Consider the following 23,249-nt stretch of genomic DNA (forward strand, 5'->3'; position numbering starts at 1 on the left):
CAGCGCGTCTACACGCCAACGGCATCCAACACGCCCGCCTAGCCTTCAATTTTCTACGTTCAAGCTGGAATTAAGTGGTTTCATTTCCTATGTTTGAGAAATGAGAGATGATTTTTAAAAAAAATTACTAGGAGTACTAGTCAGTCATGTAAGAATTTAGTTGGGCACGCACTCAACGTAGATAGACTGCCAGGAAATTCGATGACACGCCTACCAGTGCTCACACACAAACACACACATATACAGTACACACACCATAGCCTCAGTCCTCAGTGGAGAAAATCTCACCAGGTGCATCAAGCTGGCGTTCAAACGCTGGCGGGTGGCCTCATGAAAATGATTAGTTGGATAGATTTAGTGTCACAAATCTCTTAATAAAGATCAGAGGAAGCATTACTAATGGTCTAGAAATATTGTTTTTGCGAGATATAAGAATAGCCTCATAACGGTATTCAAGTTACAAGGTGATTATTCCCTCGGAGTTTTATATTCATAAAAATTTGAATACAATACACTATCATGCTAAATCAGTTAGCTAGCGCTTGAAAGTAGGTGGCCTCCTGACTCTGGTAGCTTGCTCGAACGCGTAGGCCATCTCGATCAACCTCGGCTCGTAGCCCCTGAGCCCGCCGAAGCAGATGGCGAACGGGACACCCTCCCTGTCGTACCCCGCCGGCACGGCGATGCCGGGATAGCCGCCGACGGCGAGGACAGAGGAGGCGTCGCTGTTGGGCGCCACGATCGCGTCCAACCGGTGCTCCCTCATCAGCTTCTCCAGCCCGTCGGTGGAAATCTCGTCCAGCCGTCGGATCGCAGCTCTCTCCTTGGGGCCGATGCCGTTGGTTGCCTCGGCAGCGATGAGGTCGGGCTGCCCAAAATCTTTGAGCCTCTCCTGCAGCGAGCCACCAAGATCGTCAGCATCTGATCATCTCATGCTTGATTCAGCAAGGGTCAGTAATTCTTATTAGACACAAGTAGCTTGAGAAACTAACTGCAACCGCTCTGGATGATTACTGTGCATGCAGTTCAAAGACGGGAGGACTATTCAGTTTGTAACCTCTAAAGGGTGTGCGTTGTTGAACGCTATGACATCTGCAAGGGAGCGGACCGGGGAGCGCAACAGGTCTGACAAATAAGCATTCAGGCTCAACTTGAACTCTGCATTCATCAGAAGCGTCTCTTGGTCATACAGATCACTGAAATTTGTCGCGATGTCGATGTCCTTGATCACAATAGCGCCGTGTTTCCTACCATGAAGAGCACAAATTAGACAGTTGCCTCGTCGGCTTGTCCACTTTGTCTAGATGATTTTATCACACAAGAGGAGTTGTGAGTGCTTCCGAAGTGACAAAATACAGAGTTACTGTTTTTATCGAAAGTTTTCACGGTTTAGTGAAAAGAAATCTGTAGCAGTCAATGCTTTAAGTGATGGATCTGGACATCAGATTTTGAATGAACTTCAAATGCAACTCTGTATGTCTCGAGCGAACCATCTATCGACGACCGATTTTCTTCTAAGATAATATTGTACAGATATTTGGTCTAAGCAAGCTAAAGCTTGATTGTGATTTAGTGGACCAAGCTATTACCTCATTGTATTGAGGTGCTTCTGATATGCCGCCGTATGCAGGTCATCATACCCTTGGAAAAACACAGCAGGGACACCAATCCTCTTGCCCCTTAGTCCATCGATCCTCAGGAACTGCGTGTAACCCCCACGCGGGATGTACTTGGAAGCTGCTCCAGTCGCTTCAGCGTCAAGCTCGTCGTACCCAACAATGGCGTCCAGGACATGGACCGCATCGGATACTGTACGGCACATTGGCCTGACAGGCCGGACAGACAAGAACTCGGTAGCCCATCTGAACTTTCAGAGTGAATCACAACAGGACCTGGGAGAGGCTTACCCTATGGTGTCTTGCCTGGGCGTGATCGGGATGACGCCTGACCGGCTGGTCAGCCCAACTGTTGGCTTGATGCCAACCACGGAGTTGGACGACGATGGGCAGAGTATTGATCCGTCGGTCTCTGATCCCAGCGTCACGGCGGCCATGTTCGCCGCCGCGGCCACGCCCGGCCCGGCGCTCGACCCGCACGGCGTGGCCGAGAGAACATATGGATTCTTCACGAATTCACGAAAACATGCCATTTTAGATTCAAACAAGGTCACTGAAAGTAACATTTGTATATTTATAACAGAATAACAATCCAATTATCCAAAAAGTGTGCATTTGTTAATGGAAGTAGTAAAATATGTATTTTTTTAAAAAAATGAAGAAGGTGAGTGAGACTGATTACCAGCGTCTGGCCGCCGCGAGCGCTCCAGCCGGACGCGACGGGGCGGAAGTTGGACCACTCGGAGGGGTTGGCCTTGCCGAGGATGACGGCGCCGGCGCGGCGGAGGCGGGCGGCCACGCCGGCGTCGCGGCGGACGACGGAGCCGAGCAGCGCGAGGGAGCCGGCGGTGGTGTTGAGGCGGTCGAGCGTGGCGATGTTGTCCTTGAGCAGGACGGGGACGCCGTGCAGCCCCGCGGCGCAGCGCCCTCCCGACGCCGCGCGCTCGGCGTCGGCGCGCGCCGCCTGCGCGAGCGCGTCCGGGTTCACCTCGATGACGGCGCGGAGCAGCGGGTTGAGGCGGGCGATCTGGTCCAGGTAGAACCGGACGAGCGCCGTCGACGTGAGGCTGCCGCTCCTGAACCCCAGCTGGATGGCGTCCACGGTGGCCTCCTGGAACTCGAACTGGCCGCTGCCGGCGGCGGCGGTGGCGAGGGCCGCGCCCATGACGGCGGCGACGACCTGGAGACGCAGGTCAACCATAGCTGGGTACTGGTGCGCGTACTCACTGAAGTGCGTGGAGTACGTTCTTGCTCAGAAATCCTGATTAGTTTTTCTTTCTCAGAGATGCTTGGTGAGTGGCAGGCCACCACGAGCGCAGGACCATCGCCATCGTCTTTGAGGACTGAGGAGGAAAAAAAACACGGCGATAATTGCCTTTTTGTTTGGTCGAACACGGCGATAAGGAAGATACAGAGGCCATGATGGCAGGAATTGCCAGCGGCGTCATGCGTTGTTGCAGGAGGGATCGCTTACCGCTCAAGTCAGCCGTAAACGACTCGCTAAAGGCGCGGTATCGCTTACCCCGCCATCGGATCCTGTCCGAGGTGAAACAGACAAAAAAATCAACGGTATCAGCTCACGGTGTGATCCGATCACGCTGAAAAATAACCTAACCAAACACCACCTATGTAGAAGCTCAAACACACGTGGGAAAGTGATGAAGCAGAGACCATATAAAAGTAGATAAGTTCTTCAGGTCAGACCTTGAAAGCAGGCGCCAATCAGGCAATCACTGTCCAATGGTGATCTTTCCACCCATTCATGGAGAAACAGCGTAACGCAATGAAGCTAGAAGGAACCAAGTGCTACGGTAATATGCACGAAGCTCAGTAGTAATTTTTTTCATTCCGGAACCGTCTTTCCCCTTCCTACAATGATACAAGGAGATTTTAAGGGCGGCTCACTCTTCCCTTCGTCGATCCGCCGGCTCCGGCTCCCTCTCCTCCGGCGTCCTTGACAGTGGCTAAGAGGAGGGAGAGTGCCCGGTTTTCTAGCGGGAGGGTCCTGTATAGCTCTAGACTTAGGTATAGTAGCTCATTTGCCCTGCAGGCGTCGTCTATAAGGTTGTTTGGTTTTAGAGGCTAAACTTTAGTCTATATCACATCAAAGAGAATTTTAATATTTAGAAGTATTAAATGAACATTAATTATAAAACTAACTGCAGAACTCTGGGGCTAAACCGCAAGACGAATCTAACGAGGTATATTAATCCATGATTAGTGGATGATTACTGTAGTATCATTGTAGCAAATTATGGATTAATTAGGCTCGTTAGATTCGTCTCGCAAATTAGCACTCAGCTGTCAAAAAAATTTATAAACAAATTTTATTTGATAATTCTTTTTGGTGTGACAGGGACTTAAAAGTCCGTGAAAACAAACAAGGTCTATATTGCGGGCTAGAGTTAGATTACCTCTGCATTTCTCCGGTGACAGATGGCATTGGCGGCGGCGGCTTCGACGAGATTTATTTGGAGAGGCTAAAGTCGAGTGCTAAACTTTAGCACCTATTAGTATTTATATATTTACTAAATTTTTAAATTTTGGTCAAATTTTAGCCCGATCCTATTAACACTTCTGTTTGGATCAAAGTTCTAAATAACTGGCTATAGCTGCTATGAAGGGCAGCCGCTATGGCATTTAGCCCGCTAAATATTGGCTATAGCACGCTAAACATCGTAACTGCAGTTCTGCCGCTAAACGCCTTAGCCGACTAAAACTATGGTTTGGATACACTATTACTAAAATTTAACATTTTCACCTATTAGCATTTGGATCCAAACGGGACCTACATCAGCATTTTAGCACATCCTAACAGTCTATTTGGAGGGGGGCTAAAGTTGGATGCTAAACTTTAGCACATACTCTCTCTGTTTTATTTACCTATCATATTAGGTAACTAACTTTGACTAAGTCTATAAAAAAATATAACAACAACTATATTATCTAATATATGCTCTACAAATATATATTTCTTGGTGTATTTAATAGAAGCAAATTTGGCATTACAAATATATTATTTTTTATATAAATTTGATCAAATTTTGTTAAAATTTGACTTAGAACAAATCTAATATTATATGTAAATAAAAAGGGAGTATTAACACTTAATCTTTGCTAAAATTTTAATTATTAGCTAAATTTTAGCACACTCTGCTCCTGTTTGAATACACTAGGGGTCTGATTGGTTTTCTTCGCTGGTGAGCCAGGCTCGCATCAGAGAGCCAGGCCGGCGGGAGCCAAGCCCAGCACATGCAACAGGTCCGTGTTTGGTTGGTTGGGTCAGTGCAGCCAAGCCACAGGGAGATCTTGTTTGGTTGCAAGTTTGCACACGCACGCATCCACTTTTGTTGTCTACGCATGCACCCCGAGCATGGGTGCTCGCATCACCAGAGCCTGGCTCCGAAGAAGGGCCATTTTGGGAGGGCTTCACGCGGACGGCTCCGGCTCCGTGCTACAGTGCCGCGGCACTGTGCGGCACTGTAGCACGGAGCTGAAATGAAGCAGTTTTGCCTGCGGGAGGAGTGAAGTCGCTGAAGCTGCGGGAGGGTGGCTTCACCGGCTCCGTGCTACAGTACCACTACAGTGCGATACAGTAGATGAAGCCGGAGTCGGTGAAGCCGTGCCAAACAGGCCCGAAATGAGGGATTTTTGCGTATCACGGGAGCCTGGCTCCGGATGCCCCTTTGCATCCCGCGGGCCGCGGGACAGGCCCCGTCGCTGGAGCAGGCAACCAATCAATTGAACCTTGCATCTGGAGAGCCTGGTTCCACGCACATGCAGCTAACCAAACGGCCCCTAGCACTCTGTTTGAATATACTACTGCTAAAGTTTAACACATTTAGCACTTGGATCAACTCTGGCCAAATTCTATTTTTTTCGTGATCGTGACTAAGCACGTTTTTTATTAAAAGAGGAAACCCTGACCAAATTCTATTGCCCTACTTAATACCATGCGAACCGCGCCGCCGCCGCCGGCCAGCCCTATTCCATCTGCTTCCGGCCACCGTCTCTCATCTAGGGGTTAGGTTTCATGGAGTTGCGCTCCGGTCTCACCCTCCGTTCGGAGCCACCCCTCGGATCTCGCCGCCCCTGCGGGCCGCGGGCCGGCCAATGCGGCGACACTGACGGCGTGGACCACATCAGCGGCCTTCCCGACGACCTCCTCCTCCAGGTCCTCGTCCGCCTCCGTTGCGCCCGCGCCGCCGCCCACACCAGCCTGCTCTCGCGCCGCTGGCGCGGCCTCTGGAGGCACCTCCCCGAGCTCTCCTTCCGCGGCATCGCGCCGGGCGCTCTCGAAACCGCCCTCGCCCAGGTCTCCCGCACAGAGCTGCGCCTCCTCGATATCGATGTCCCCGAGCACCACAGCTACTCCGTCGCAGGCGTCGGTTCTCTGCTGCGCACCGCCGCGCGTCTGGCGCCCGTGGTGCTAAGCCTAGTATTTCGCGGTGACATGGTGGGTCGCGACATCCCCGTCGATCTGTCCATCTTCCACCGTGCGACATCGATCAGTCTGAATGTGACCAATAGTGTGAGCTACCTCCGCCACACACTGCTGGCACCGGGCGGTGAGCTCCCTGTGCTCGAGAGGCTCTCTATCTCAGGCTGCCACATGGGCATCATAGACACCGGTGTCCTGTTCCGGCGGTGTCCGCGCCTGCGTGTGCTGGAGCTGCACCGTTTCTGGCATTTAGGCAAGGGCATGGTCCGTCTCCATTCGACGACGATTGAGGAGCTTGTTGTGGCTTCTGACTGGTGGATTGGGGGTATTGACATTGTAGCCCCTGCGCTAAAGAAGTGCACCATGGATACCTGCATGGGCAAGGATTTCAATGTGTCATTTTTAGCACCTGTGGTGAAGGATATCCATTGGCGCTGCAGGTGTGCCTTCAGGAATGTAGCAATCAGTGAGATGTGGCGCCTGCATGAGCTGGATTTATGGATGGAGGAGAGCGTCTGCGGCCTAGATTTGACAATTGAAATTCGGGTGCGTCTCATCTCCTGCTTTTTTTTTCATGAAATAATCAGTGATTAAAATTATTAAGTGCAGCTAGTCCTGCAACAAATGCTTGCTATTTTAGAAAGTATAATTCTCCTTATAGAGGGGGTGAAGGTATCAAAATCGTTGGCATTTCCAAAATGCTCTAAAAAAAAGGGAAAGGATTAGTGTAGTTTCCATCCTCCAAGGTCTCTGCATATCATGTAAGATTTGGCCAGGATAAATCAATTCGACCTGAGAAAAACAGCTAGTGTTGATGTGCATACATATTACATGCTTATCTTTAATTCAGTCTGCAACTCCAAATGACAATCCATTTTACTCAGAAGGTCCATGCAATTCCTAACCTTATCCAGCGACCCAAATACATAGAAACTGTTTCATAATTTACTCCTTGTATACGACCATTACAAATACTGTTATGTATGACTATATATAACAGGGAACTTCCCAACACAATCTAGCACTTCTCACCTGCCCTTTTTCCTTTTGCCCTACATTTCCAAAGCAAGTTCGCTTCTTTTCAAGCTAGCAATTTGCAACACATCCTTATTTGCCCTTGTATTAGTCTATTCTAGTGTTTGCACTACATCTGTCTGTTGTTACATTCGTCCTCTATGAAAAGATTCACTAAGAGAGCCTTCCACCTCATGTATGAATGCCATCATCATTGCTTGCTTAGATGAGGTAACATGGTTATTCAAAACTTCTGCGTTCTTTGGCCACTTATATAGCAAATGATCCAAGTGGCAACCCATCCAGGAACAGCAGGCTATAGTGTCGAGACAATCAGAGAAGCATTATGCTTTAGCTTTGCATTGCTTATGATAGTATCTTTGTTACTCAAGTTCGCGAAATGAATGATTTGTTATGCTGTGGCGTGTGGTCACTTGTCAAATTACTTTTTCTGTCACACTATACTTGTCTTCTATTTCCTTTCACGTAAGAGTTTTATAAATTTCCAGGACATCCCATTATATGATGTGGTCCGGGACTTGAAGCAACAAATAGCCCAGCTTCCTAAATTTTCTGTTTTGAGGCTACATTTGTTAACATGGGGACATGTTTTTGGTGCTATGGTGTTGAACCTACTTGGGTTTTGTGCTGGCATACAAAGTCTTAAGTTGGTCGTACCACGAAACGAGGTAATTCTTCACTTGAACTGGCTGCGTTTTCAAGAAATATGTACTAACTGCATTTCTGCATTTGATGTTGGAATGGTTGTTGTACTTAACGTACGTATTTTTGGATATTGTGGAGTCTTCACTTCTGTCTCAGCATGAAGCATGCCCCCCAAATTGCCCTTGTGATGGACCAGAAAACTGGAGAAATCAGAATATTTCCTTGATGGCTCTCGAAGAAATAGCGATAGAAAATCTGGAAGGAAGTGGGCATGAAGTTGACTTTGTGAAACTTGTGTTCAGATGCGCCCCCCTGATGAAACGAATGACCGTGAAACTGTCGCCTAAGGTCTTACCAGGTGACAGTGGGTACAAGGAAATCTGTAACATATTCAAGGCGAAGCGGCCGTCTGTAGAATGCTATGTCTATAGCAGTTGCGGTGAGCAGGTTGTGTATGCATGATTTGCTCCGGTGCTTATGCTTGTGGGCGTAATACAAGAATGATCCTGAAGCTCTTGTCCTTTTGGAGCTCGAGCTTGTACTTTGTAGATGGAGAACCATGTTTCGTCTTGCTACCGTATTGTTGCAAATAATCGGTTAGATGCTTGTATCCCAATTGTGTGCATCGTGTATCCGTATATGCAGGATGGACTGCTGCCAAAGCTGTTTGTCTCGTCGGTTGAATATAATGCTGAAATTATATATATGGGCTATGTTTAGATGAGGGGAAAAGGTGGGGAAAAAGTCACGTCAGTCACTGTAGCACTTTTCGTTCACTTTTCATTTGTTTGTGGTAAATATTGTCCTATCATGACCTAACTAGACTCAAAAGATTCGTCTCGCAACGTACATCAAAATTATGCAAATAGTTTTTTTATTTAACTATATTTAGTACTCCATACATAGATCATTTGCTATATTTAATGTTTCGATGTGATAGGGGATGTGATGGAAAATTTGGAAATTTTGTGGGAACTAAACACACCCATGATTTAGCAACTGCGGTTGCAGATTTTGCAGGCTCGGCGAGCTGTTGCAACCACGTGCAGCGTGCTGGTGACTTCTTTCTTCATCATCCTTCAAAAAAAAAAAGACTTTTTTCCTCGGCACCTTGAGACAGGCAGGGGTGGCATTGGCATCAGCTCCTGTGAAGATGGGTGGACTGGGAAGAGCTGGTCAGCCTTCAGAAGGAACACTCGTAGGTCAAGCCGCGCTCTGCTGCCGCCGGTGCGGCGCTGGACAAGGCTCATCCACGTTTCCACTTAATGCGAATCTGCGTAGGAGTAGGATGCTTCAGTGGACGAAGCACGACGGGGTATGGTGGAGTTGAGTTGAAGTTGACATCAAAGGTGGAGCAGTGGTGAACTGGTGAATGGTGATGGATCTGGTGGGTGCTAAGGCTACCTCCAAGGGCACCCGGTATCCCTCCCCCCACCCTACGTAGGGGGGCTTTGGGGGGAGCGAGCCCTCCAACGGCTCCCCCCACAGCTCCCCCTATATACAGGGGGAGTTGAAACTCCCCCCATGTATAGGGTGAGTTTCAACTCCTCCTATATCTCTAATCACACCGTTTTTTCGCGATATTAATCCCGTTTGAGCCCCGTAACACGATGATAATATGTATTATGACAGTATAAATATTGTATGATTTTTTTTAAATTCAAAAACGTTAAATAAATAGTTAGTTAATGAGTGATAGTATATAGGGGGAATAGATATGGGGGGAATGATTGGAGAGAAGGAGTTATAGGGGGAGGAATCTTTTGGAGGGAGGTAGTAAAATATAGTAAATAGTACGTTTGGGGGGAGTTGGATGGGGGGAATGGTTGGAGAAAGCCTAATGGGGATGATCGAGGTGTGCTCCCCGCAAATATCGAAACCTGCTGGCGAATGATGCGAACCGAGGTGAGGTTTCCGATCAAAATCTTTGCGGCAAATGATGCGAGGAGGAGCCGATGTACTTCGGTGACACAGTCATCAGGTGAGATGTTTTTGGCACTCGTGTCCCTTGGCCCGCGTGCACTGCAGGAGGTGGAGAAGGTCGCCGGCCAACGGCAGCACAGGTCACGAGTCTCGCGAGTGGATGCCATGATCCCGGAGCTTCGGAGCAGTGCCTCCATTTTCTTTCTCCTCGTGACCTCGTCCCTCACCTGCCCAACGGCATCCCCCTCGTTGTCAGAGCGAGCATCCATTTGCACAAATGCGTGGCCCGGCTAAGCTGAATCAATACCACACGAAAGGACAATGATTGCCCAGCACGTATGAAACATGCCAAAAGTAGAGACGTCCTAAACCTCTGGTCCTCTCTGGTCCGCCTCTGCCCTCTGCCCTCTGCCGATGCCCGACACGAAGCATCCCGATGCCGCAAAAGAAAAGGAGGCCCGTTGCCAAGCACGATTTGCACCAGCGAGCCAGTTATTTGCAGCAACAATGTACTCGTACATGCACTGAGAGTGCAGCAGCACTGAGCTACCTGGGCATAGTAGCATGGCTCAGCCGCGCCTCCAGGTGCTCGCCGCCGCGGCCCTGGTCCTGGCGCTGGCGGCTGGCGGCCGGCGGCGGCGCCACCGCGTTCGAGTTCGAGGAGGCCACCGTGGACGCCATCCAGCTGGGCTTCAGGAACGGCAGCCTCACCTCGGCGGCGCTCGTCCGGTTCTACCTGGACCGGATCGCCCGCCTCAACCAGCAGCTCCGCGCCGTCATCGAGGTGAACCCGGACGCGCCCGCGCAGGCGGCGCGCGCCGACGCCGAGCGCGCGGCGTCGGGCGGGCGCTGCGCCGCGGGGCTGCACGGCGTCCCCGTCCTGCTCAAGGACAACATCGCCACGCGCGACCGCCTCAACACCACCGCCGGCTCCCTCGCGCTGCTCGGCTCCGTCGTCCGCCGCGACGCCGGCGTGGCCGCCCGCCTCCGCCGCGCCGGCGCCGTCATCCTCGGCAAGGCCAACCCCTCCGAGTGGTCCGGCTTCCGACCGGTCGATCCCGGCTGGAGCGCCCGCGGCGGCCAGACGAAGGTGCGTATTATTAGCGCCCAAAACCTTTTATACTACCATAATTGCATTTCAAAACTTTTTATACTACCACAAATTTGACAACGCGTTGCGTTATAGAATCCGTACGTGCTGTCGGTGACGCCGTGCGGGTCGAGCGCCGGGCCTGGCGTCGCGGCGGCGGCGAACATGGCGGCCGTGACGCTGGGATCGGAGACGGCCGGCTCCATAATCTGCCCGTCGGTGCTCAACTCCGTGGTTGGGATCAAACCAACTGTCGGGCTGGCCAGCCGGTCCGGCGTCATCCCCATCACGCCTCGCCAAGACACCATCGGGTAAAAAAGAAGTAGACATCCAGCTGCCTGCGACCACCAAGCAGCTAGTAGAGCACACTGGTCTTATACGGTTAGCTCGTGTGGCCTGTCATTGCAGGCCGATGTGCCGGACGGTGTCCGATGCCGTCCATGTGCTGGACGCCATTGTCGGCTACGATGCGCTCGATGCTGAGGCTACTGGAGCAGCTTCCAAGTACATCCCGCATGGGGGTTACAGGCAGTTCCTGAGGATCGATGGACTAAGGGGCAAGAGGATTGGTGTCCTCAAAGGGTTCTTTGAGCAGTATGAACCTGAGCCCCGGAAGGTCTATGAGAAGCATCTCAGCACGATGAGGTAAATGCGTCCTGAACCTGTCGATTAGCAGGGGCCAAGAGGCCAAAGCTGCGCGTGCTCCGGCATTACGCATTGGCAAAACTCTTTTTTCTACATTTAATTTATACAAAGATACGCAGCTCTTATATGTATTCGAGAAAAAAAAACTATATTTGATAAGTTCAGGATTGCTTAGAATTTCCTTATTTGCATGCGTCTCGTCGTCTTCTGGTAAAGTATTTTAATTTAACGTGATTCCTACACCTGGTCATGGCAGGCATCACGGTGCCATCGTGATAAAGGATCTTGACCCCGCAGGGAATTGGAGCGATCTCGGGGACCAAATGGGCCTTCTGATGAATGCAGAGTTCAAGTTGAGCCTGAATGCTTATCTGAAGGATCTGCTGTACTCTCCGGTCCGCTCCCTCGCACAAGTCATAGCATTCAACAATGCACATCCAGTAGAGGTAATTGTAAAAACTTACCGAGCCTTTTCATCTCGGGTGCTTGCAGCCAATATTCAAAAGAATCAAAATTACTACTCGTAAACATCATCGATGGTGGCTGAAGCAGACCATCAGGATCTGATGGTGAGTTAACGACCTCTCTTTGCAGGAGAGGCTTAAAGATTTTGGGCAGGCCGATCTCATCGCGGCCGAGAAGACCAGCGGCATCGGCGCAGCGGAGAGGGCTGCGCTCCGGCGGCTCAACGAGCTGTCCACGGTCGGCCTGGAGAAGACGTTTAAAGAGCACCGGCTGGACGCCGTCGTGGTGGTCAACAACGACCTCTCCGCCGTCCTTGCCATCGGCGGCTATCCCGGCATCGCCGTGCCGGCTGGGTACAGCGAGGAGGGAGTCCCCTTTGGGATAGTCTTCGGCGGGCTCAGGGGCTACGAGCCCAGGCTGATCGAGATGGCCTACGCGTTCGAGCAGGCTACCAAAATCAGAAGGCCGCCGGCTTTCAGGCATTAGCCTAAAAATAGCCAGTAGTGGCTTGCCGCAAGAAATTGGGAAAATTCCCTGGCCTTAGAAGAAATGACGCTCTCTTCTATGGCTCTGAAAAGTTCAGCCTCCTTTTTTGACCATGTTTTTATTTTACATCCCTTCTATGACCTTGCCGTCACACACGTTAGCCTATTCCATTAGGATTCCTAGTGGAACAAGAGAAATTGAATTTTGTAGACCAAAATACCCCCAGAAGGCTCATCCACACGCCCCCAACCCTATCAGCGCCTCCACCCCTGCGCCTCCAGCCCGAGTTCCTCTCCTCCATCTCGGGACGCGTGGCCTCTGGACTCTGCGGGCGGTGGCAGACGGCGGTGGTCATGGTGCCCACGACCTGCGCCACGAGGAGGAACGCGATGGCGGCCACGCCCAGCTAGAAGGTGGAGCTCCTGGGCAGCGAGCTGGACGCCGTGTGCGCGGCGCGCGTGCTGGGCCGCGGCGACATGGCGTTCCCCGCCGGTGGCATGGCCGGCATCGGAGCCAGCGGCACCGCGGGCAAGGCGGACAGGAGGGACTGGGGCGCGCGGCGGCGCAGCGGGAGGCCGCGGGGGACCTCGCCAGCGACGGGCGCATCTACGGTGCGGCAGCCACGGCGGCGTTCCGGCGGTGGCGGCGCCGAGAGCTGATGGGAAGGGGGCCAGTGAGAAAGAGGAGGATGCGGCGGAGCTCACCGAGAGCTCGAATCGGGCGGACGAAGGCCGGAAGCAGGGGGTCGGCGGCGGGGCTTCTCCGGCCGGCCGGAAATCAGTCAATTCCGCCCGGGAAAGGGCTCGGCGACGGTGCCATCAGCTCGCCTCGGCTTCTGTTCGGTGTACAGAGGGGAAGGGGGAGTCTTCTACAGCCTACGTGCTGCGCGGCGGGGGACGCGTCGCGCGCAACCGGAGGCTGACGGCCGGAACCTGCTCAGCTGGCCCCTGCGGCTGCGGGGCTGCCTGCCGCCCTGCCTGCGGCCCTACGCGAGCTGCGAGCGGCGGCCGACGGCAAGGCACAAGGCGGCGGCAGGGAGCGCCAGAGCGGGGACTCGACGCCGAGGCCGAGGATGAGGAGGTTGCAGGGCGCGTGGTGGAGAAGAATGAAGGTAGGGGCATTTTTGTCTTTTCATAGCCACTTAATTGGGAGTTAACTGAAGATCTCACGGTAGGGCCATAGAAGGGATGCAAAATAAAAACATGGTCAAGGAAGGGAGGCCGAACTTTTTAGGGTCATAGAAGGAGTGTCATTTCTTCTAGGGCCACATAGGAAATTTGCCCCAAGAAATTGCGATTACTCTTCTGCATGGTAATAAGGCAAAAGTGTATTTTTCATCCTTTAAGTATTGCTAAAGTGTGACATTCATCCCTCATGTTTCATTTGGTGCAAATCAATCCCTTAACTAGCTAAAATGGTGCATTTATCATCCCACTTAGCTTATTTTAACAATGGTGTAGTGTCATGTAATATTGGTTTAGGTCATGTAATTATCTCACTAATCATGGCCTAGCAACATCTAATGGTAAGTCAATCGCTATAATAATTTGATGTGAATCGGTTAAGTTAATTTTTTGGATAAAATTTTTATGGAGTACCCAATTTAGAGAATTTACTGATTTTTAGGCTTTAGAGCATCTCCAAGAGTCTTTCTAAATTTTACTCTCTAAATTATCATTTGGAGAGTCATGTACATAAAAATCGCTCTCTATACATCTTTGGCGAGCGAGGAATCCGGAATAGACGATTAGGATGAATATAAAGAGTCTCTTGGAGTTGCTCTTATATCTTCAACTCAGCATATTACATTGCTAAGTGGAGATTAGTCAAATGATAGTGTGGCATAAACTACCATTAGATTGTACTAAACCATTCTTAAACTAAGGTGGGGATGATAAATGCACCAGTTTAGTTAGTTAAGGGGTTGATTTGCACCAAATGAAATATGAGGGATGAATGCCACACTTTTGTAATACTTCAAGAATGAAAAATACACTTTTTCCTGGTAATAATGGGCCGCATTCTGAAGGTGAAAACCTTGTGTGATCTGCTCTGTTTACAGCGGCTACATCCTGATTCTCATAGTCCTTTTCAGTCAGAGCTGAATATTGTTATTGTGAATTTCATGTTTGTGGTCATGACTGATGAGCTATGGAACGTTCTGGGGACATTCGGAATTGCGATTACGGGTTTTGTGAAGATTATTTTCCCCCTAAAATCCTGTTGGAGTCCGGTAAAAAAAATATTGTTTAACCGTGTCTAACAGATGTTTTTAATAAAGCAAATAAGTATCCAACAGATTTACTATAGATCCAAACAACCCCTATATATATATATATATATATATATATATATATATATATATATATATATATATATACCAGCAACCCTGCGTTCCCTCAAGTCAAGGACGTAGAAGAAGACGCAGACCAAGAGATGATGGCGCCGTCCAAGATCATGGTGGTGGCCTTGTTGCTGACCTTGGTAGCTGGCGCTGCAGCCGTCGGCGGCAGCAATCAGACCCCTGGCCGCGTTCAAGCCGCCGGAGAACTGGCGGCGGCCACCGCGTCGACGACCGGCGCCGAAGCAGCCGCACGGCGCTACTCTACGGCTGACTTCCCGCTGCTCGCGCAGGTTTACCCCATGCCTGCGGCTCGGCCGCCTGTTCCTGTCGGTGCCATCGCGCCGAACTTATTGGATCCGCCACCGGCAAGCTCCCCCAGCTCATCGCCGGCGGGAGCTCCGACCCCATCGCCGTCTCTTGGTAACTACAGCTCATCGCGAGGACCCCTAGCTGTTCGTTCGTACGTGGATTGTGGCATGCTTGCTTCGTTTTTTTTCTGATCTCGTATTGCTTTCCTTAGATCAAGGAGCGCACCGATCATCGGCCAGCCTAATGAAGAAGAAGTGACACGCTGTGGCCCAAGAGGGGAAAGCCGGCCTGCTACAGACCGGCCCATTATTTGGCCCGCAACTCCTTTCAGTTTTTGTCCCCCCAACATACACTTTTGCTGCATCAGAGGTTCATGTTCATGTAGAACTCAAATGAATTCTTTCGTTCCTTAATGCAAGGAAAGAAACACAATATTTCTGTATAGTTTCCACCATATATAATTGAAGGAGGAAAACAATGAATTCTTTCGTTCCTTAATGCAAGGAAAGAAACACAACAGCTGACCACGGTCGTCTGAATTACTACATAGTCAAGGTGAAATGAGTGAGTAAGTTAAGCAATATAAAAAATACAGGCTGTAAGTATTCAAATAACATTTTTATCTTAAAATCACACGAGAGTCCAGAGACCGAGGTGAAACACGCAGAACTCAAAAAACGGGGAAAATTAAAAAGTCACACGATTGTGTGGCTATCTAGTAGCTCATCAGCTCGTTCAAAGCCAGGGTCATCATCTTCCCCCTGAGAGTTCAGTCACATAGGATGCACCATCCGTAGATGATGGGTCCTTGGATGACATGACATACGAGTCAAACCCATCATTCTGCATCAGCGCCGTCATCATGCTATAGCTCGGGTAGCGTCCTGGTGACGGATCAGGAACTGATTCGCGGGAGTCCAAGTACTGCATGATACTTCTCATGCTTGGCCTCAAACTGGACGACGGGTGTGCACACATCAGACCCAGTTTTAGCACAAGGGTCGCCTCCTCCGTCTCATACTCTCCGGCAAGCCTCGGATCAACGGTGTCGAGGATGGAACCGCCGAGATGGTGCTCCATGACCCAGTCCACCAGCGCAACCCGGTCGCCGCCGCCGCCGCCGCTGTTAGGGCCGATCGGCCTCTGTGCGCAAGCAACCTCCAGGAGGAACACACCGAATGCAAACACGTCGGTTGAAGGTGTCACCTTCCCCATGCGCATGAGCTCCGGTGCAAGGTACCCTATGGTCCCGACCACACGAGTGCTCTGAGGAACCGTGCCGTGGTCGTACAATCTGGCCAGGCCGAAGTCACCAAGCCTTGCGTTCATCCCGGCGTCCAGGAGCACGTTGCTCGGCTTGACATCTCGGTGGATGACGACCTGCTCCCAATCCTCGTGCAGATAGAGGAGCCCCGTCGCGACGCCTCTGATGATCCGGTACCTCTCGTGCCAGGAAAGAGTGGGCGCGTGCTGATCGTGCAGGTACCTGTCAAGACTGCCATTCTCCATGTAGTCGTAGACCAAGAGAAGCTCACCTTCACGCCTGCAGTAGCCGAGTAGCTGCACAAGGTTCCGGTGTCGAAGCCGGCCGATGCTCACCACCTCGGCAACGAACTCCCTCACACCCTGCCTTGAACCATGCGAAACCATCTTCACCGCGATCTCCTGACCGGATGCCGAAAGCACTCCCTTGTACACTCTCCCGAACCCTCCGAAGCCGAGGAAGTTCCGATCCTTGAAGCCATCGGTGGCTTGGAACAAATCCTTGTACGAGAACCGGTGCGGCCCAAACTGTTCCTCCCAATCTTCCCGCACCTCGGCGTACCGGCGCCGCCTCCGTATAACCAGGACGATGACTGTTAGCACCGCGGCGACGAGCAAAGCCGTGGCGAGCGGCAGCACGACGTCGAGGACCTTGGACCGGGGCTTGGGACCCAAGCGCGGTAGGGCAGGGAGCTTGGAGAAGTCGAGAGGGGGAGCCGGCCTGTCCAAGTGGAAGCTCCACCCGAGCACGTAGTGCCGCGTGGGCACGACGCCGGTCGCCGACGAAAAGCCGATGTACATGGGATCCGCCATGAGGGTGGAGAGATCAACGGCCGTGGAATGGAGTGGTCGCTTAGGCTTTGGCACTTTGACCGGAGACAGTGTCACGTTGAGCTGCCTGGCCTCGCCGTCGTAATCCACCCACACCTGCATCGGCTTGTGGCTGTTGAGCTTTAGTTCTTGGAAGACACCTTCTGCGGCGGCGGCGTCATCGTAGTAGCCGGCGGTCCGGGCCTGCTCCGACCTGAGGCTGTTGACGTCGATGCCGACGTGGTTGCTGTCGATGTCCTAGAAGTCGGGGTTCATGATGGTGTCGAGCTCGACCGCCAGGACGCGGCGGCTCGCCGTGCCGTTGGTGGCGTTGAGGAGGCCCAGGAACTGGCCGGCGTTCGCCGTGGAGAAGTCCGTGGTCGGGGCGACGACCAAGGCGAGGCCGTGGTCGCTCAGCCCGTCGTAGCTGGACACGATGGCGAAGACGAAGCACGCCGAGAAGGACCGTGCCACCGCCGCCGCCGTCGCCGTGGACGACGTGTTCAGGAAGCGCAGAGGAGTGGGGTGGAAGGCGTGGGATTTCGCCTGGTTCGTGGCGTTGGTGAGCGCGAGGAGCCCGCCGGGCGTCACGACGGCGAGGCCGTCTAGAGCAAGGTTCGCCGAGGCGAAGCCCTGGTAGACAAACTTGTCGTCGGCGGTGGAAGAGGATGCATGACTCGGCTGGAAGAGTAAGACGACCAGAGATACAAACAGAGTAAGCATAATTTCAGTGTAGCACTGCTCACTAGTTTGAAGAACACAGGGAGGGAAGTGCGTATGGATGTAGCAAATAGGATGCTGCGCCACCATATCCGGCATCCAATGGCTCTTGTGCCCATGTATTTTTTTTTCACTCAAATTTTTCACTCAAAAGTAGAACGAGTGGATGAAACCAATTGCATTTCTATTGTTTCAAGAGCCAAGTGTTTATGTCTAGGACTAAAGAGTACTCCCTCCGTACCAAAATGTGCTTCCACCCAATTTTCCGCCGTAGTGTGTGGTAGGTCATGTTTCACTGTCCTATATTTAATTTAGTGATGATGAAAGGACACCTTTTTTTTTGAACGAACTGAAAGGACACCTTACTGAAGCGTAAGACTTTCTGGTCCTGGTGGAGTGCAACACTGCAACTGCGTGGTAGATGCATTGACCCTTACAATAATGATGCCAAAATAGGTAAATAATGATGTAGCCCACGACCATTGGGATTTATAAATTCCATAACCCTCCCTTGATGTGTGTGTAGTATGTTTTAAATATGAATAATTTTGAATAATATGAAGATTATCCAGTATAAAATAATTCACATATATGTTCTATCCAAAATTTGCACCCCTTCCTTTGCCATCGTACTTCTCCCTCATAGACAACTTGGTAAGTTAATGTTAACATGCTATCGGTGTTCTTGTCAAATCTTTTTCCACGCGATCACACTCATGCAATAAATTACGTTGCATCATGGTGATCTAGACCTAGGTGACTCTTTGTCACGTATGGAATGGTTTGGACGGGTGTTTTGAGAGTTCGAGCACTCAGCAGTAGAGAGATGGAAACCTGATACACACCTAGATAATGACATGTATGACATTGTCTAGTTCGCGAGTAATTGCCACAAGGAATTCTTTGAAAGCATCTAGACTGATAGATGCATACAATAATTTTCAGTGATTAATGACAATTGTATGTGATTAATATGTGTTTTGAAGAAAATATCATTTATTGGTTATTATGTCGCATATGAAATATGAAAGCAGACTCCTCAGTTTGCATTAAAATGCGTGCCAAGGGCTTTGACATGGAGATTAAGAATTTTTCTAGTATCAAGTGTCATAAGGAGATGAAGGACACTTGATTTATTTTAGACTTTATAGTTTTTAGTCATTGACCATACCATTAAGAGAGGCTCTCTTGAGTTAGTAGTTTGACCTAACAAGGTTTCATCTTAAATAAATGCACACTTGCTCAAACTTAGTCCTCGCGCATGCAGCATGTGTTTGGGGGCTCGCTAATTTACGGTCGACCGTAGGAAGGGGTTCCCTACGGTCGATCTCCCGACCGTTTTCTTCTTCCCTTTTTTTGGTAATTCTTTTTTCATTTTTTGAAAAAAAATACAAAAAGATTTCAACAAAAATTTTGTAGGCCGTAGAAAATATTTTAAAGAAAAATTGGAGAGATAGAAAATTTTTTCAAGAAAACTTTTGGAGATAAGAAAAAAATTGAAGAGAAAAAATTTGAAAGACAAAGTTTTACAAAATCAATTGAAAAACATTTGAAGAGAAAAAATTTTACATCCAAAATAAAAAAATTTGTTAAAATTTTTTGTACCAAACAAAAAAAAGAAAAAGAAAAAACCTACCGGGCCTCGCCGCGCCGCCCCACCGCCGGTCCCGCCCCGCCGCGCCGCCCAACCACACCCAGCCGCGTCGCGCCGCCATCGACCCTGCTCCTTGCCGGCCCTGGGAGAGAGCCCGCGCTACCCGGGGAGGTCGCTGGAGCTCCGCCGCTGGCCCCGCCCCCTCCCCGCCTCCGCCTGCGTCGCCGGCCCTGGGGGAGCCCGCGCGCAGCGTCGTGCCTCGCCCGCGCCGCCCGGGGAGGTTGCTAGAGCTCCGCCGCGCTGCCGCCGGCCCCGCCCCCGCTCCTCGTTAGGAGTGCTACACTTAATAGGGCTCGATAGAAGCTGTGTAATATTTCTGTCACTCGCGAGATATAGGATGTCTTTAGATTACATTATATGATTTACTATATTTGAGGTGAGATGAATAGTAATTGGAGACCGGACGGGGAATGCTGATGATGTATAGGTATGGCAGTAGGATAGGGTTCCTGGGTGTCTTAGCCCCGTCTGAGTCAGTTAAGGACCGTACCGTTGTTGGCTCTGCTGGTCCTGTTTGAATTGTACTAACCGCATGCCGGGAGTAGGAGGTAGTCGAAACCGGTAAGCCGACTACAGGAACCCGCACACAACTCCTAGGGTAGTCGAGTGGCTGCGGAGAATAGGGGTTGCATATGTTTACTTTTGGTGGTCTCATGTAGGGCTCGTGTGACATCCCATATTTTAAAATACTAAGCAAGAAATATTAAACACATAATCATGCTTAATAAGCAAGAGCAATTCAAGTTAAACTTTTCTTTTGGGAAATAATATAAGTGTGTTTTTGTGTATATGAAATTTTGCACATAAAATGACAGGTCAAATGAACTATAGTATTCGACGTTTTAAACAATCTGTCGAATTTTAAACAAATATGCTTTGAAAATAATTTCTAAAATATAGCTCAAATGAACTTTTGCCCAAAATCAAAGTTATAGGTTTTCAAAAGACGAACAACTTTCGTGTTCAAAGTTTTTCAAGTTGCTACACAAAACTGGGACAAAAAGTTGATTTTCGAAGCGTATACGATAATTTCAAATGCATTCAAGTTTCAATTTTTATCTTCAAACCAGTGTGCAAATGAAAGAGTGCCTAAAACGAAAGTTGTAGATCTCGAAACTTTGAACAACTTTGGTATTCAAAAGTTTTTCATTTGAGGCCATATAGAAAGAGAAAAATTGAGATTGCAAAACGAATTTTGAACTTCGATCTAATTACAGCTATGCCATCACCTCCATCTCCCTTCTCTGTTCTCGCCGTGACGGCGTTCGCCGTCGGCCACGCGCCGCTCCCTCGCCGCGCCCCAGCCCTCTCCGCGCCCCTGGTGCCTTCCTGGAGCTTCTCGAACCGCCACGCATCGCCGTCCCCTGCACGCACGCCGAGGATGGACGTCGAAGCGCCACGGCGACGCCGTGCAGCGACAGCCGACCGCGCCTCGCCTCCTCCCTCGCCTGTTTCCTCCCCTTTGGCCCGTGCAGCAGACGTGCTCGACCCCCTCTCCACTCCTTTCCCTTTCTCCAGAGCCGAGCCGAGCCGAGTTTTCCCCTGCGCCAAGGAGCTCGCCGTCGCGTCCATGGCGCCGCCGCCCACGGCCTCCACGCGGAGCCCCCTCCTCCGCCCTCCCTCGACCCGAGCCACCTCCGGGAATGAGTCCCTCTCGGCTCACTGGTGCTCCCCGACGCCTCCAGCGCCGCCGCAACCCACTGGAACGGCGCCGCCGCGGTTCAGACCGCCGCCGGCCGCCGGCTCCACGTCGAGCTCCCACCTCTGCCCTCCCACAGCTCCAATCAACCCCGGGAACGGCTTCACCTCGCCCCAACGGAGCTCCCAATCCCAGCCAAGCCGCCTCCCCCTCGCCGGAGTGCCGCAGCCGCGGCACAGGGCCGCCGCCGGCCGCCGGCGCCCGCGGACAGGCCACCACAGGCCACCTCAGCCCCAACTGAGACTACCGGAAGGTGCGCACGAGCCCCCTCACCCTTTTCCCCAACTTTCCCCTCGCCGCCGGGGCCGAACCTTGCCAGAAAACGGCCGCCCGACCCTCCCCTGTTCTGTCCAGTTCCGCCAAGGACCTCCCGTGAGAAGAAACAGAAATCCAGGGGCCTAGATGCAAAAGTTCGTTTCCTTTTTCTTTTGTTTTCAAAAATAGCAAACTTGTAAATTCCATATAAAATCGTATAAAAAACAGAAAAATGCAAACTAAAATATTTTGGAATCCTTAGATCAAAACCTACAACTTTTGTTACAGTTACATGTTCATATTATGCTTCTATTTTAATCTAGGATAAAAATTAGATTAAATAGCACACAAATGTATCTTCTATTGTAGTCATGAACTAAGGCTAGTTTTTGGACAGTGTGCTAGAACGTATATTAATAGATTACTTTAAAAATTTGAGAACATTTTGACAAATCTAGCTATAGGTTTCATTAGATTTTGGTTTATGCCTATGTTAAATAGATTTAAATCCACAAGTTTATATTCTAGTTTTATTGCACTGAAATTTTTATGACAGTCTTAGATTTGTTCCTAGATTCTATATAAAATTTTTGGGAATTTTTAGTAATGTATAGCTAGTTCTTTTGTTTTATTCATGAATAAAATTTGTAAATCAAAAACCCTAGTTTCCTTCATTAGAAAAATCTCATAGTTTTACTAGAGCTTGTTTCTGAGTAGATGAATATGCATGCAAATTTTGAGAATCAATAACTTCCTACTTTGTTCTGTAAAAATAGATCTTTATCCCAGCAGAAGTTGTTTAACTTATTGTTCATGTTTAATCTACTTCATGAAAATAGCTGAAAATTTTATTGTAAGTTGGTACTTCAGTTTTGTTCCTTGCATCAAAATTTCAACCCCACGAGCTATGGGTAACTATAGTTTTGGATAAAGCATGTTATCTTTAGTTTTGTTAGAAGAAATAACTTTTGTATGTTTTGGTATATAATGAAAACCCCACTTTGATTTTATGAATTAAATTGTGTTAAATTACTACTCTATAAATGACTACCCATGAAATATTAATGAGGAAGTTTCACGTCCAAACTCAGTTTGTGTTGGACTACAACTTTATCGTGAAGAAAAAAATAATAACATCTACATTGTGGAGCAACTCGAAGCTGTGCATTCATACATATGCATTGTTGCATTTCATTTAGGTACGATAGATGTATCGCTTGAAGGATGTGATGTTGGAACCGAGCCAGAAGACGGTGAATGGTGGACACGTCTAGAAGATGGACAGATGGATCCCGATGTGCACGACCGAAGGAAGATGCTCGCCGAGCACTTGTCCTCTAACTAACACTGACCTAGTGTTAATTCCAAGCAAGCCCCGGAGCATATCCTATCTATTTTAAATTTATGAAACTTATTACTATTCTTATCTACTTGCGCATTTAAGTTTGCAGGAGTTGCTTGCTTGGAACCTTAGCTGCATAATCTTAGGTACCTATGCTTGAACACTAGTATGTGTAGGTCGCTAGATGGCTAGGCTAATGGTTCAGTAGAAGTCGAGTGATTTCCTGTCACTCGCGAGAACTATAGGAGTTGAATGTCTACTACATACTGCAACTATAAGGCTCACGGGCGGGGTTGTGGTACTTGTGATACCCTGTCTGTTTAGTAAAAGATGATAAGTCCGCAGTGTGTGGTAGTGGTGGTTAAGCGTTTGAACGTACTAACCACATGCCGAGAAATATGGTAATCGGTAAGCTTAAGTACCTGATTGGCCCGGCGAGTGGACGAGAACCTCACCTTCTTTGAACGTCGTTTCTCATGCGCGCACATGCGGGTGCAGAGTCATCGT

At 49.9% G+C, this 23,249-nt stretch overlaps 2 protein-coding genes and 2 pseudogenes across 4 annotated transcripts; 2 read left to right on the forward strand and 2 right to left on the reverse strand.

Annotated features, from left to right (window-relative positions):
* Positions 1-353: 353 nt before the first annotated feature.
* On the reverse strand, positions 354-3,004 carry LOC120687888 (probable amidase At4g34880). The gene is made up of 5 exons (XM_039969972.1): positions 2,299-3,004; positions 1,908-2,122; positions 1,590-1,826; positions 1,058-1,247; positions 354-892 (listed from the first exon to the last, which is right to left on the reverse strand). Exons 1-5 carry the CDS (start codon positions 2,815-2,817, stop codon positions 536-538), a joined length of 1,518 nt encoding a protein of 505 aa, XP_039825906.1. The 5' UTR covers positions 2,818-3,004; the 3' UTR covers positions 354-535.
* Positions 3,005-5,567: 2,563 nt separating this feature from the next.
* On the forward strand, positions 5,568-8,441 carry LOC120687904 (putative F-box/FBD/LRR-repeat protein At5g44950). 2 transcript variants are annotated; one of them, XM_039970003.1, is made up of 3 exons: positions 5,568-6,603; positions 7,581-7,760; positions 7,894-8,441. In XM_039970003.1, the coding sequence occupies exons 1-3, from the start codon at positions 5,650-5,652 to the stop codon at positions 8,197-8,199; spliced, it is 1,440 nt and encodes a 479-aa protein (XP_039825937.1). In that variant the 5' UTR covers positions 5,568-5,649; the 3' UTR covers positions 8,200-8,441. The 2 variants fall into 2 exon arrangements, with proteins under 2 accessions (XP_039825937.1, XP_039825931.1); XM_039969997.1 differs by having other exon boundaries at positions 5,570-6,603; positions 7,876-8,441.
* Positions 8,442-10,153: 1,712 nt separating this feature from the next.
* On the forward strand, positions 10,154-14,545 carry LOC120687895 (annotated as a pseudogene). The gene is made up of 5 exons (XR_005680903.1): positions 10,154-10,750; positions 10,847-11,061; positions 11,159-11,395; positions 11,652-11,841; positions 11,990-14,545. The product of XR_005680903.1 is annotated as a probable amidase At4g34880 (transcript).
* A 1,007-nt stretch (positions 14,546-15,552) lies between these two features.
* LOC120687918 lies at positions 15,553-18,010 on the reverse strand (annotated as a pseudogene).
* Positions 18,011-23,249: the final 5,239 nt, after the last annotated feature.

This window comes from Panicum virgatum, chromosome 2K, assembly GCF_016808335.1.
Source record: "Panicum virgatum strain AP13 chromosome 2K, P.virgatum_v5, whole genome shotgun sequence".
Classification (NCBI taxonomy): Eukaryota; Viridiplantae; Streptophyta; class Magnoliopsida; order Poales; family Poaceae; genus Panicum; species Panicum virgatum.